The sequence below is a fragment of the Gekko japonicus genome, unplaced genomic scaffold (genome assembly GCF_001447785.1).
Source record: "Gekko japonicus isolate JY-2015 unplaced genomic scaffold, Gekko_japonicus_V1.1 scaffold1681, whole genome shotgun sequence".
Classification (NCBI taxonomy): domain Eukaryota; kingdom Metazoa; phylum Chordata; class Lepidosauria; order Squamata; family Gekkonidae; genus Gekko; species Gekko japonicus.
The window spans coordinates 82,909-96,582 of NW_015167585.1; the positions used below are offsets into that span (position 1 = coordinate 82,909).

General features: G+C 51.9%; 1 protein-coding gene across 3 annotated transcripts in view; it reads left to right on the forward strand.

The window, feature by feature from the left end:
• LOC107112726 (scaffold attachment factor B2-like) overlaps positions 1 to 13,674 on the forward strand; it is a 51,747-nt gene that overhangs the window by 34,678 nt on the left and 3,395 nt on the right. For 2 of the 3 annotated variants that reach the window (XM_015413914.1, XM_015413916.1), the window contains 4 exons: positions 6,445 to 6,732; positions 7,936 to 8,073; positions 9,086 to 9,119; positions 10,702 to 10,766. In XM_015413914.1, coding sequence (XP_015269400.1) covers positions 6,445 to 6,732; positions 7,936 to 8,073; positions 9,086 to 9,119; positions 10,702 to 10,766 — 525 coding nt within the window. The remainder of the gene's footprint in view (positions 1 to 6,444; positions 6,733 to 7,935; positions 8,074 to 9,085; positions 9,120 to 10,701; positions 10,767 to 13,674) is intronic. The other variant, XM_015413915.1, reaches the window with a different exon arrangement.

Consider the following 13,674-nt stretch of genomic DNA (forward strand, 5'->3'; position numbering starts at 1 on the left):
ATACACCCCAGGTGACCAGAAATGCCCTGAGGTGGGTGCTCGATTCGGGCTAAGGATTTCAGGAAGACACGACACCCACTGATCTGATCTGAGGTGACCTGTGAAAGCCATGAAAGCAGCGTCGTCTTACAGACCTGTGAAAGCGATGGAAGGGGTGGCACAGCCGCAGCAGATCCAAAAGAGCAGATTTCTCCGAGGAGGTCCACTCGTGCATTTGGTCCTGCAGGACCAAGATGGCTGAGGCTTGTGTCCATGGAGGAGCCCTCAGTTCCAAAGGCAAATGCATGACATCATGCCCCGTGACTCAGCTAACGGTGCCTTTCTCCGATGCCAGGGGCTCATTTAGGCCTCTCGTGTTGGAGGACGGGCTCTGAGCCCCAGAGGAAGGCGCTGCTATTAGCTGAGCGGAACGGCAGGCTGTGACCCGGAATCTTGGGAGCCTGCGGTGTCCCTTGCCCAGTCACCTCGCTAGCATCCAAGTTTGTGCCCCGGAGCTGCCGAGGCTTCACAGCACTGGCACTCAGGTCTTGTCGGGGATGTGATTTTGGATTTTCTTGGGCGTGTCATGTTTAGAATTTGTAAATATCTATTTCCCTCACCACTGGAACTGTAAGCAAGCTTCACCCGTCCCGGGTACTTATTTACTTCATTTATACCAGGGGTTCCCAAAGTGGTCAGAACCGCTCCCTCTGGGGCCGCTGGAATGATCCAGGTGGGCTGGAACCATCCAGGTGCTGATCCACAAACTGCATCTTTTTCTCCACTTCTTGAAGGTAGATGTCCGGCGGGTGCTGAGTAATTTTTTTCTGAACAGGGCAGTAGGCCAAATAGGTTTGGGGGATTCTAATCCAGGTTTCCCTCATTCTGGTCTGACACTGCAGATCTTGGTGGTTCAGAGGGGAGAATCTTTGCTAGGCCTTCCCTCCTGCTGTGGCAGGACTTTGAGAGGGCAAGGTTTCCTAGTTCCACCCCCTTGGAAATGTGTTTTTAAGAAGGGAAGCTGCCCTCTGCACAGCAGTGTTATTGGTTTCAAGGAATGTTTGAGCATGGTCAGGTAAGAGGAGGTCAGCATTTGATCAGTCAGTTGCAAAGTTCCCCGTATCTCCAGTTAAAAAGGTCTGTCAGTAGGTGATGTGAAAGACCTCGGCTTGAGACCCTGGAGAGCTGCCGCCAGTCGGAGTAGACAATGCAGAGATTGATGGACTGATCATAGAATCACAGAGTCGGAAGGGAACTCCTGGGTCATCCAGTCCAACCCCCTGCACAATGCAGGAAATCCACAAATACCCCCTCCCCACCCCCAGTGACCTCTGATGATCTGATTTAGTATAAGGCAGTTTCGTCTGTTCACTGTGCTACCCCTGGGGCTTTGGGCCACCTCTCCTAGAAGGTGTCTCCCAAGGCCTTTGGGCCACCTCTCCTAGAAGAAGTCTCCCAAGGCCTTTGGGCCACCTCTCCTAGAAGGTGTCTCCCAAGGCCTTTGGGCTACCTCTCCTAGAAGAAGTCTCCCAAGGCCATTGGGCCACCTCTCCTAGAAGGTGTCTCCCAAGGCCTCTGGGCCACCTCTTCTAGAAGAAGTCTCCCAAGGCCTTTGGGCCACCTCTCCTAGAAGAAGTCTCCCAAGGCCTTTGGGCCACCTCTCCTAGAAGACGTCTCCCAAGGCCTTTGGGCCACCTCTCCTAGAAGGTGTCTCCCAAGGCCTTTGGCCTACCTCTCCTAGAAGAAGTCTCCCAAGGCCTTTGGGCCACCTCTCCTAGAAGAAATTTCCCAAGGCCTTTGGGCCACCTCTCCTAGGAGGTGTCTCCCAAGGCCTTTGGCCCACCTCTCCTAGAAGAAGTCTCCCAAGGTCTTTGGGCCACCTCTCCTAGAAGAAGTCTTCCAAGGCCTTTGGGCCACCTCTCCTAGAAGGTGTCTCCCAAGGCCTTTGGCTTACCTCTCCTAGAAGAAGTCTCCCAAGGCCTTTGGGCCACCTCTCCTAGACAAAGTCTCCCAAGGCCTTTGGGCCACCTCTCCTAGAAGGTGTCTCCCAAGGCCTTTGGGCCACCTCTCCTAGAAGGTGTCTCCCAAGGTCTTTGGGCCACCTCTCCTAGAAGAAGTCTCCCAAGGCCTTTGGGCCACCTCTCCTAGAAGGTGTCTCCCAAGGCCTTTGGGCCACCTCTCCTAGAAGAAGTCTCCCAAGGCCTTTGGGCCACCTCTCCTAGAAGGTGTCTCCCAAGGCCTTTGGGCCACCTCTCCTAGAAGGTGTCTCCCAAGGCCTTTGGGCCACCTCTCCTAGAAGAAGTCTCCCAAGTGATTTCCCAAGAACAGTGGGAAAAGCAGCCATCAGTTGATGGCCTGGGGATGTTTTTAAGGCTGCAGTGAGGCAGGCCAGACTAGCCCTTGTGTGTTACTAGGGTGGCGTTGGGATGGTCTGTAGAAGCTTGCCTCCCTTTTGTTAACTTTGTCCTTGTCATCCGAGCGGCAGCTTCCAGGAGGAGGCGGGGTCTGCGCCTCCCCCTTTTCTCCCCCCTCCCCCCCATTCAAAACCTCTCTGCATTTTGCACAGCAGCCGGAGATCGTAGATCGTTATCCAGCTATGACTTTGTGCTCCGCTGACGTTATCTATTCTTTGGCTGTCACTCGCTCCGGCACCGGCGCTATCTGCCGTCTGCTAATGGGGATCGTTCGGCTTCGGAGCAGAGTCTCCTGCGTTGCTCCCCCCCCTCCATTGTTCCAAGTGGGTATTTTAAAGTGCTCTTTTATGTGAGAGCGTGACACATCTTCTTCTTAGCCGTGCCACGGCGGCAGGCTCACGAAGCTCGCTCTTTCACATCTTCCTGATTAAATGTTGTCAGGCTACCTTTTTTGTCTTCTGCGGAGACATGTAATTATTACATTCTCCTCCCCTCCCACCTGCCATAGATTCTCTTCCAAGGACGAGGTCTGCCTCTCTGTCTCCCTCCATTTATTTTCCTCAATTAGTCTCTCGAGTGCTTAAAGAGCTAGCAGGGTACTGTAGGTTAAGAGTTTCGGACTGGGGTCCGGGTTCAGATCCCTGTGCTATCCTGGAGCACGCTGGGTGACCTTAGGCTAGTCGTGTTCTCCGTCTAAAGCGCCTCACTAGGATGTTGTGAGGGAGGGAGACCCACATATGCCGGTCTGATCTCCTTGGGGGCAAGGTGGGACAAAAATACCTGAGACAAGGGGTGTCAAGAGTTACTTGTTTTGTGGGCTAGAGCGGATGTAAGTGTAGCTGATTAGGCCGTATGTACCATAAATGATCCAACGCTTCCTCTAAGCTGTGAAGTCTTGTGAGCAAAAATTCTACTTTGTGAGCGACTGGCATTGAAGTCGTGAGCGAGCAGTTTGGCTACTGCATAAATTAGTTTGCCCCGGAGCCACCCTTCCTGGGCTAAGGCAAAAATGTGTGAGCCAGAGGCTAAAAAACTGTGAGCTAGCTCACACTAACTCAGCTTAGTAGGAACACTGTTGATGACCTGATTAATGTTTAATAAAATTAGTGTTCATTGTTGATTAGGGTGGGGCGGTGGCTTTGTGAAAGAGCCTCTGCTTTGCATGCCAAAGGTCCCAGTTTGATTTCTGGCACCTCCAGTTAAAGAGGGCCGGGTAGCCGGTGATGGGAAAGACCCTTTCTCTGCCTGAGCCCCTGAAGAGCCGCTGCCAGTCTGAGTAAACAAGACTGACCTTGATGGACCAGTGGTCTGAGAAGGCAGATTTAATGTGTGTTCAATACTAATAAATGTCACTGATAGTTGTAGTATTGGTTCAGTACAATGTTTTTATTAACTGAAATTCCACACTCAACAACTGTGTCCTTCCCTCTTTCAGCATTCCAATATATAGGTTTTTGCATTTTCCCTCTGCCTAGGCCCAAATTGCTGGTTTTCATTGCGAGCCAGGCACTGGGAGAGACTCCGCGAATGAACATGCCTTGGCGGGGCGAACGTTGCCCTTCAGAAACTTGCCTGGGCGAGTGAACCTTTGGAGGAGCAGCCGCTTCTTTCTCTTGGTGCTCCCACGTTCTTGTGCCGTGTCCCAGTTCACGGTTGCTGGTTCTTCTTGTGGGAGACCCAAGTCTGTAAAAAGGGCCAGGCCCAAGGCTGCAGCAGCTGGAGGAAGTGGCGGATGATGGGTAGGCCAGGTGGGTGGTGAACACTGGGCCAGGAGGAAGGCCGCAGGAGTGAGAAGTAGCCGCACACGTGCACCCATGGCGAAGGGCATCTAGTTAAAGAGAGCATCCTTCTGAAATGTTGAGGAGTTACTGTGAGTGAACACTGGGCCAGGAGGAAGGCCGCAGGAGTGAGAAGCAGCCGCACACGTGCACCCATGGAGACACGTGGGGGTTTCTCTGCTGTGATGCTGAGTGCTGGCCGTCTGCCACATCTCTGGCGACACAGGCAGCTGCCGCCGTGCCCATTCCAAGCCAGCCTGCGGCTATACCACCAAGGATGGCTCAGGGTGGGAAAGCCAATGCGCTGTGCGTGGCTGTCTCATCCCAAGTAGGCGTGTCCGAGTGAAAGGGAAGGAGGAGAGGCCCTCATAGGCACTTTTGCTCAGGGGGAGAGAGAGAGTGCGTGTTGTGCTGCTGTGTCCCTCTTCTCAAGCCATTGACTAATGTGGTGGCGGCAGCCAGACTGGCTGAGGTTGAGTGGGACACTGCTGGCTGCTGGATGTGGCTTGCCTTGCAGGCCGCAGGAGTGCCCTGGCAGGGCTTGATTCGGCCCCTGGGCCTTGTTCTTGACACCCCTGCTCTAGAGAGACAGAGCTGCTTCCTGGAGGTAGCCAGAAGGCACTCCAGGCCGATGGGGGAAAGCGGAACAGCCAAGGGTGTTACATTACCTTAAAAGCAGGGGGTCCCCCATGTGGTGTGCGTGGGTGGCATAGCACCCACAAAAGCCTTTCCTGGAGCTTACCAAGTGAGCAGGGCTGGGTGGGGCTTTTGCCCAACATGGCTTCTGATTGGCTGTGCAGACCGAAGGGCGTCTAGTTAAAGAGAGCCTCCTCCCGAAATGTTGAGGAGTTACTGTGAGTCGTATGTCGCCTCACTCCCTGATATCTTGTGGTTGGCTCCGCCTTCTGTGTCAGCCACTTTGTGATTTTGCCCACCGCCCCTGTGTCAGAATTCCAAAGGTGCTCTCAGGTGCAGAAAGGTTCGGGGACCCCCTGCTTTGAAGGCTCCCTTATCAGGACAGAAGTTTTTGTGAGGCAGAGCCTGCTTCGTCAGATGCATGAAGAGCTCCACTCTGTGTAAACAGGAAAACGTGTGCCCAAAGCCACAAGCAGCAGAAGAGAAGTGGGGGAGCTATTGCAAAGAGAAGCCAGAAGGCTAGGTTTCCCAAGATGTGGGTGTTCTATTAGGGGCTGCGGTGGCTCAGAGGTTAAGATGCTGTTAGTTCGGCAGTTTGAGACCCGAGGGTGCCGCATGACGGAGTGAGCTCCTGTCTCTGGCCCCAGCTCCTGCCAACCTAGCAGTTCGAAAGCAAGAAACTGCAAGTCGATAAATAGGTACCGCTTTGGTGGGAAGGTAACAAACAGCATTCTGTTCGCCTCGGAGTTTAGTCATGCCGGCCACGTGACCAAGGAAACATCTTTGGACAGCGCTGGCTCTTCGGCTTGGAAACGGAAATGAGCACTGCCCCCTAGAGTCGGATTCGACTAGCTTTCGAGCAAGGGAAACCTTTACCTTTTAGGTGTTACATTACGCTGTGGAGCACAGATGGAATCAAGATCCGGCTGTGAGTTCTCCTTGCCTCCCGAGTCCAGTCAAATGGGTCTGAGCTTTTGATTTTAGGTCAGGGGGCTGTAGTTTGAGCCCCCCTACACTCCAGTTTCACTCTAACTTACAATAATTTAATTAGGGATTTTTTTAAAAAAATCAAACCATATTATGTTTGGTTGGCAAAGTTAGCTAAAGGCATGTGGGGAGGCCTCCTCTGCTGTCCAGATTCCACAGTTTCTGCGTGGGCCTTCTTTTCAAAAGAGCTTCTGATAGCTAGTAGATGGATCTCTGCAGCTGCTGTTGCCAGGACAGGGAGCTACACAGTTTTCTTTTGATCGTTTGTTATTTCTTATGCTAGCTACTGAACTTATAATGCAGTGTTGGCAATTCCTGGCTTTGTAAGCCCTCTTTGATCTGCAGCCGATGGTGAGGAAGTTGGGACGCAATCGCATCTTTATTATTGGGTGTGATTGGTGAGAAAGGGGGGACACGATAACATCTTAATTATTATTGGGTATGATTTGGCACTTCCTGAAGCCCCTCCAGAGGGGCAAAATGAGGGCAATCAGTGTATGGACAAATAAATATAACCTGTTTTATGCAGAAGTGTTTGTTGAACCTTGGTCAAAGCTCCTCTCGTCTTCCCTCTCCTGCCCCCTCCTCACCGCAGTCTTCCTGGTCTGACCAATGGTTCTAATAAAGGTCCCCCATGTGTGTGCATTAAGTAGGGACCGTGAGCGGCGGGAGCGGGAGCAGCTGGTCCAGGTGCGGGACGAAAGGCAGCGGCTGGAGCGGGAACGGCAGCGGCTGGAGTTCCAGAGGCAGCGGCTGGAGCGGGAGCGGCTGGAGCGGGAGCGGCTGGAGCGGGAGCGCATGCACATCGAGCAGGAGAGGCGGCGGGAGCAAGAGCGCATCCAGCGCGAGAGGGAGGAGCTGCGGCGGCAGCAGGATCAGCTGCGCTACGAGCAGGAAAGGCGCTCGACTCTGCGGCGGCCCTACGACCCAGATGGGAGGTGAGCAGTTCCGCCTGCAGTCCTGGGTGTACGCAGTGGGCCTGGGAGTCCGCCTGGAAGAGCGAGCAGTGCCGTCTCGCTTGAGGAATTGATAATATGACACGGCTCTCCCTAGGTTGAAATCTCAGCCACGAAATGAGCTGAATTCTCATCCCCTTCCCCCCAACCCACACTTTGGCCCTGTGTGCCTTCTGCTTAAGAACATGTTTTTGAAAAAGCTTTTCTGGCTGCTGGGTTTTGTTTCTATGCTCAATTCGGAGCACTGGGGCTTTCTGAAGAATCAGCTGCATCTGACCTGGGTGCCCTTTAAGGGCTGCCTCCTCGCACACCGTCCTATCTTGTGGACTCATATTTGTTGGGGTGATGCAGGCTGCTGTGAAGGATGCTTTTCTGATGCTCACGAGGCGGCATTCCCTTGCCCTCTGCTTCCCCTTTTTCCCCTGGAGCTGCCTCTGGTAAGTTTTTATGTGTGAGAGGGAAGCATTTTATTCATCCAGGCGTCTCTCGGTCAGTGGGTTATGGTGACTGGATTTTGCTATCGCTTCCTGCTTTGAATGGCTCGTTTGTTTATCTGCTGTTATATGGTGAAACATGCTATCTCATGTTTCAAAGGATAGCCATGTTGGTCTGCAGAAGAAAAGAGCTAGATTTGAGTCCAGAGAGCAGCAAGATTTTCAGGGTCTGATCTTTTGAGAGTCAGAGCTCCCTAGATTCAAGTCCGCCAGGACCTGAGAGGCCAATAAGATTTTGGGGGGTGTAAGCTTTCACGAGTCAAAGCTCCCTTCGTCAGAGAACTAACGAATACCAGGTAGCAGATAGCTCTCGACACCTCATACCTCAAGAATCCTATTCGTCTCTGAGGTGCTGCTGGAATTGAATCCAGCTCCTATTTCTCTTGCTAATTCTTGTAAAAAAATTTTTTACTGCTGCCGTTTCTACTCTTTCTGCTTTTAGTGCTGTTGTTGCTTCTGGATTTATTGCTTTTTAATTTTTTTCATTCCATTATCTTGATCGTTGTGTGTGATTGTTCTTTTTTGATGCCACTCCGAGAGCCTTTGGGCTACAAAGGGGTTTAAAAGTCAGCGGAATGGCATGGCCGCTCTGAGGGTGGGTGGACCAAGTTGCCGTCCGCCCCCTCCGGGGTGGGAGGGAGATGCAGGGAGGGGAAGAGCCGCTGAGGATTGAATCAGCCCCTCCTTGCAGGCGTGACGACTCGTACTGGCCGGAGACGAAGCGGATGGCTCTGGAGGACCGATACCACTCTGACTTTGGCCGACAAGCTCGTTTCCACGGGTTTGACCACCGCGACCGTGGCCGTTACCAGGATCATCTAGCGGACAGGTTAGCTCACCTTGTCCCTCCCCTCGCTGGCCTTGTCCAAGATTAGGGAAACTTGATGGATGCTCTCTGGTGTGATAGGAAGAGGCTACACTGCCAATTGTGAGAGCCGTGCCTCTTCACACATTATCCTACGAGCACAGTGGTTTGTTGGACAAATAGAAATGGCTTGCTTTTGGCAGTGTAATGTGTGGCATAGCCCTACGTGGCTTGGGACCCGGGGTAGCTTCTCCCATCCGGTCCTGCCTAGGCACTAAGATCACAAGGAGAGGCCCTCTGGGGACTTCCCTATCTACCAAATGAGCTTGTCTGGTGGGAGCATGAGAGAGGGCCTTTTCAGTGGCAGCCCCATGATTCTGGAGCCACCTCCCCAGGGAGGTGTGCCTGGTCCCTGCACTCTCGATCTTCAGTGGGCAGCCGGAGACAGTTTTATTCGTGACGGCATTCGATTAGTTCTTCTGCCTACTGGCAGTTTTTTTTAAATTCTTGATTTTAATTCGTGGTGTTTTACATATTTTATGGTGTCTTATTTATTGATTTGATTTGATTTGATTTGATTCGTATCCCGCCCTTCCTGCCGAGGCAGGCTCAGGGCGGCTTACATTTAAAAAGTCAAAATGCGTTAAAACACAAATGCATTAAAGCACAATGCACCATCATAAAGCTCATGTACACAACAGACAACAAATAAGAGATAAAGTGCTGGGGGCGGTGATGATGATTATGTTCCTCGAGCTCCTCTAAGGTAGAAAGGCAGTTAATATTTTAAGTGACAATGACCTTGAGCCAATGGGTCGACGGTAGACTGAAGCAGCCGCAGCGCATATGAGGCTGGATTCCGATCACAATTGCCAAGTCTCAACGGCAACCCCCCCCCCCCGGGCCCTTGCCATTTAAGGAGGCGTTCTTGATGTCTGTGGCCACTTTAGCGCCAGTTCCAGATGTGCAGCTGTATAACTCTGTTGGAAGATGTTGTGTGTGCCCTGTTGAATTCCTTTTTTCACCCTCCTCCCAGGAGAGAAAGAGGACTGCCGGATCGGGATGGACAGGTATGAGCACGTTAAGCCGTGTTTCTTTGTGTGGGTGTGTACAGATAAAAGCATGCTGTTGTTGCCTTCTAAACTATAAATTGATTTCATTTGTCAAAAGTGCTTTGGCTGTGCCCAGAAGGCTTTTGCAGTGGCTTAGGATCTGCGTCAGGGTTCCCAGGATGTTCCCCGGGCATAGCAGTACGTTGAGAGAAAAACAGCATGTTGAGCGGAAAAACTAAAATAATGGAAGGCACCAGGAACCCTAATGTTTCCACCAATAGAGGAGGATGCGCACGGCCTCTCTGCATGAGTCTCTGCTCTCAGCCTTGTCCTGTTCCCGATATCCTTGACAACATCTTTGCATGGTGCGCAATTGGATCATTCAGTCCGTCTTGATGCAGAGATGTAGCAGAGCTGTTAGTCCTTTCGAAGGGGCCCTTGGATCAGGGACTCATATAGAAGCAAGCATGTGCCTGAACTCCCTCTCTGGTAGTTTTTGCAAACTAGGGCGGGAGAATGAAGCCAAAGGTTCATTCCCACCACTGAACAGACAAGCTGTTTATCTTTTCAGGAGGAACTGCTTGTCCAGAATCCAGAAACCCAATTCCGGCTGCTCAGTTGGGGATGTGTTCTCTCCTAGCTGTCATAAGTTTGAATGCAGAAAATAGGATTTCTCTTGGAAAGAAAAGCAAGATTTATGAATGGACTTGCACCTTATTTTTGGATCTGATAAAGTGACCACAGTGTGGTGTCTTGAGTGAGGGTCTCTGGGTGCTGGATCGATGGGAATCACCATATACTGGGGATCCATGGAAAGGTTCCTGCACACACACACCCATGCCCCAGTTAACTTGGGCCTTGCTGCACAAGGGCAGTATAAGAAGCAACTTTCTGGTAGCTTTTGGGGCAGCACCAAATGTTGCCCAGTGTGTGAAGGACTTGTGCACTGCGGGCAGAATCTGGGTGTTGTTTTTACCCCACCCACCCCCCACCAGAGACGAGGCGGTCCCCCCCCCGCGAGCCCCTTTTGTAAAGAAAAGGCCTCTTGGTATAAAACTTAAAAACTGTTAATACTGGCTTATCCTGTACAGGGGATTGCATCATTTCATTGCAATTAGAGCTTTGGCAGCATTTAATTTGGACTGTGCCATTTAAGTCCCCTAATAGACTGTGGATCCGGTACACTCTGCCATTCCATCCTTCATTGGACTGAATGGCAGAGTGCACTGGATCCTCATACCTATCATCCATCCAGCCTTTCTCCAGAAGGTACTTCCGGCAAGTGCCGAGAAGAATCGGCTCTTGGTTGACAAGTATCGCCAGCAGTCCTCCAGTTTGATTCTCAAGGGTTTAGATGCCAGCAAAATAGATGCCGTGCCCTTGGCGGACGTTTCAGAGTCCGAGGATGCCTGGCTGCTGCCCCCTCCAGCTTACTGGGCACTCTCCTTAAGCTCCGGAGACGTGACTTTGTGCTTGCAGTTACTTGGCAACACCCCTCCCCGTTCCTGCTGGCATGGGCGCCAAGAGCTGAGGCAGCCCTTTCGGAGGCTTCCGCCTTGCATCGGGTGCCGTCCCACTTATCTGTGGCCTTGTCTTTCAGCACTACCCCGACGACCGGCACTCGCGGGGCTCGCGCGACAGCTGGGGCAGTTATGTGCCATCCAGGTAAGCATCTGAAGCTGCCAGAAGTTGTGCCCCGGTGCAGTAGCACCTTCCACACAGAGGGAGGGAGGGTGGGTTTGTCTGTCCGGGGTCTTTGGTGTGGCAGAACTCCGTGCAGGCCTTGACTTCCATACCAATGGGAAGCCAAATTATCCAGACGGGCTCAAGGAACATACGAGTCTTGCCGGGTCAGATCTCAGGCTCATCTGGCCAGCCAGATGGTTTTGGGAAAGCTAGGTTTGAAGTCAGCACCCCCTCACCTATTGATTTATGGTAGCTGTTGTAGCCTCCCGGGTCTCAGAGTCATTGCTAGACCGCTCCTCCTTGGACGTTTTGGGTTTCCTTCTCAGTTCACAGAAGCCCATTGCTCTCGGCTTATCTTGTGACTGGTCACCATACCTCAAAAGTACTGGGTGGTATGAAAGACATCCTAAACAGCTGCTGCCAATCAGAGGAGACTAGACTGACCTTGTTAGGTCATCAGTGTAGCCCAGTCGCTCTGTGCACCTGCCACGGTGAACACACGCATGCCCCACCTGATCTGTTTGTAAGGAAGAGCCAATGTGTGTTCACTTTACAAATGAAACCGGGGCTGACTGCCTGGAAATATGTGGGGTTGAAATCACACGTGCAACTTTAAATTGCACATACCTGCATTTGGATGTAAGACAAGAATTACCCAGCGTACATTTCAAGGAGAATCAAGTCTGTCCGCAGTACGCGGATTGTACATGCATTCTCTGTAACCTGTACACAGGGGAGGATAAGGCAGTTTTGTGTGAATACTGTGTATGCAGCTCCCACTGTTGCAAGATAGGGCCATGGCTCAGTGGCAGAACACCCGCTCGACATGCAGAAAGTCCCAGTTTCATTCCTGGCATCTGCAGCTAACCCTAACCCAGACATCTCTGGAAGCTCAGGCCTGGTTGAAGGCTTTCCCCCTTAAAGTTAAAATTTTGCACTCCGACATCCAAGAGGGCTACCTCGGCTTAGTTGGAGAGGACACTTATGTTTCCCACTGAGATAGATTTGTCGAGCAACGGACTCTTATTTTTCCCACTGAGATAGATTTGTCGAGCAACAGGTGCAGTTCCTCAGTCTCTCCTTGGATTCCCTTTACTCACTTACCAGACAGGAAGCCGTAAGAATGATCAGGAAGCATCTACCGTATTCAAGTACGGTTATAACAGCACAATTTGTAGAGCACGACGTGTTTGTTCTACTCGGTTTGCTGGTATTCTTCCACCTGGAGAGCTCCCCAATTACTGCTCATGCCCCGCCGTCTAGAGTTTTGCCAGGGAGGCGTCTTCAGAGACCATCCTCTGATCTAGGGTGTGCGGCTGTGGGGCAGGCAGTGCAGATGGCCCTGTAGCACGTTGCCCTTTGGATGCAGTCATTTTCCTGAGCCTAGAAACCTTTTAAATTCTTCCTTTGCTCCAAAATAGATCATATGGAGACATCACCTCTTTTATTAGAGGTTAATCACAGGCCTATCACTCCTTTAGCTGCGAAATCTGATGTATCCGTGATGGATTTTTGCAGCCGTTCAAATGGGGTCCAGCTTTTTCTATATCTTAAGTCATCTCCTTAAAACTAATCAGTTGAGAAGCGGTATGAGGTAGAGAGAGAGAGAGAGAGTTAAAAAGATCAATTAGAAGGGCAAGAGGGCCTGAAACCCCAGAGAGCCGCAACCAGTCAGAGCAGCCGAGACTGACATGCCAAGGGTCCGAGTCAGTCGATGGCAGCTTCATGTGCTTCTGTGGCGGTCAGTTGACATCTGACCGGCGTGCCGTTCCCTGTCTCTGGATCCGGCCTGTTTTCTTGTCTGGCCCGCGAGGAGGCCTGACCTGGCGAGTTACAGCTTTGCCCACCCACCTCTGCTGTCTTTGCCCTCTTCTTGCCCTGAATCGCGGGGCCTGATGGAGTGATCCCATGCTGTCGAGGAGGGTGGGGGGCGGAATACTCCAAATGGGTGTCTCTCTCCTCCCCTTCTGTGGAGGGAGGGTGTTGGGTGGGCCGGCGGGCAAGATCTACATAACCGGCTCCGCCCAAATTGGGTTCAGCCTAGTGGTTCACTCTGAACCTTTTAGGGTGGGGAGCAATGTGCACTGAATTAGTTCCATTTGTGGGCACATCAGAAGTGGACAGCTAGGTTCGAATCCAGAAACTCCGTAGAGATCAACAAGGTTTTCAGAGTAGGAACGTTCGAGCATCAGAGCCCTCTTCGTCAGATACTGTCAGGTTACCTGGTGAAAGGGAGCTTTGATTCTCGAAAGCTCATACCCTAAAGAGGAGGAGGAGGAGATTGGATTTATACCCCCCCCGCCCTTCACTACCCAAGGGAGTCTCAGAGCGGCTTACAAGCTCCTTTTCCCTTCCCCTTCCCACAAGAGACACCCTGTGAGGTAGGTGGGGCTGAGAGAGCTCTGACAGAAACTGCTCTTTTAGAAGGAGGAGTAGGAGGAGGAGTTTGGATTTATACCCCGCCCTTCACTACCCAAGGGAGTCTCAGAGTGGCTTACAAACTCCTTTCCCTTCCCCTCCCCACAACAAACAACCTGTGAGGTAGGCGGGGCTGAGAGAGCTCTGACAGAAACTGCTCTTTTAGAAGAAGAAGGAGGAGGAGGTTGGATTTATACCCTGCCCTACCCCAGGGAGTCTCAGTGGCTTACAAACTCCTTTCTCTTCCCCTCCCCACAACAAACACCCTGTGAGGTAGGCGGGGCTGAGAGAGCTCTGACAGAAACTGCTCTTTTAGAAGAAGAAGGAGGAGGAGGTTGGATTTATACCCTGCCCTACCCCAGGGAGTCTCAGTGGCTTACAAACTCCTTTCTCTTCCCCTCCCCACAACAAACACCCTGTGAGGTAGGCGGGGCTGAGAGAGCTCTGACAGAAACTGCTCTTTTAGAAG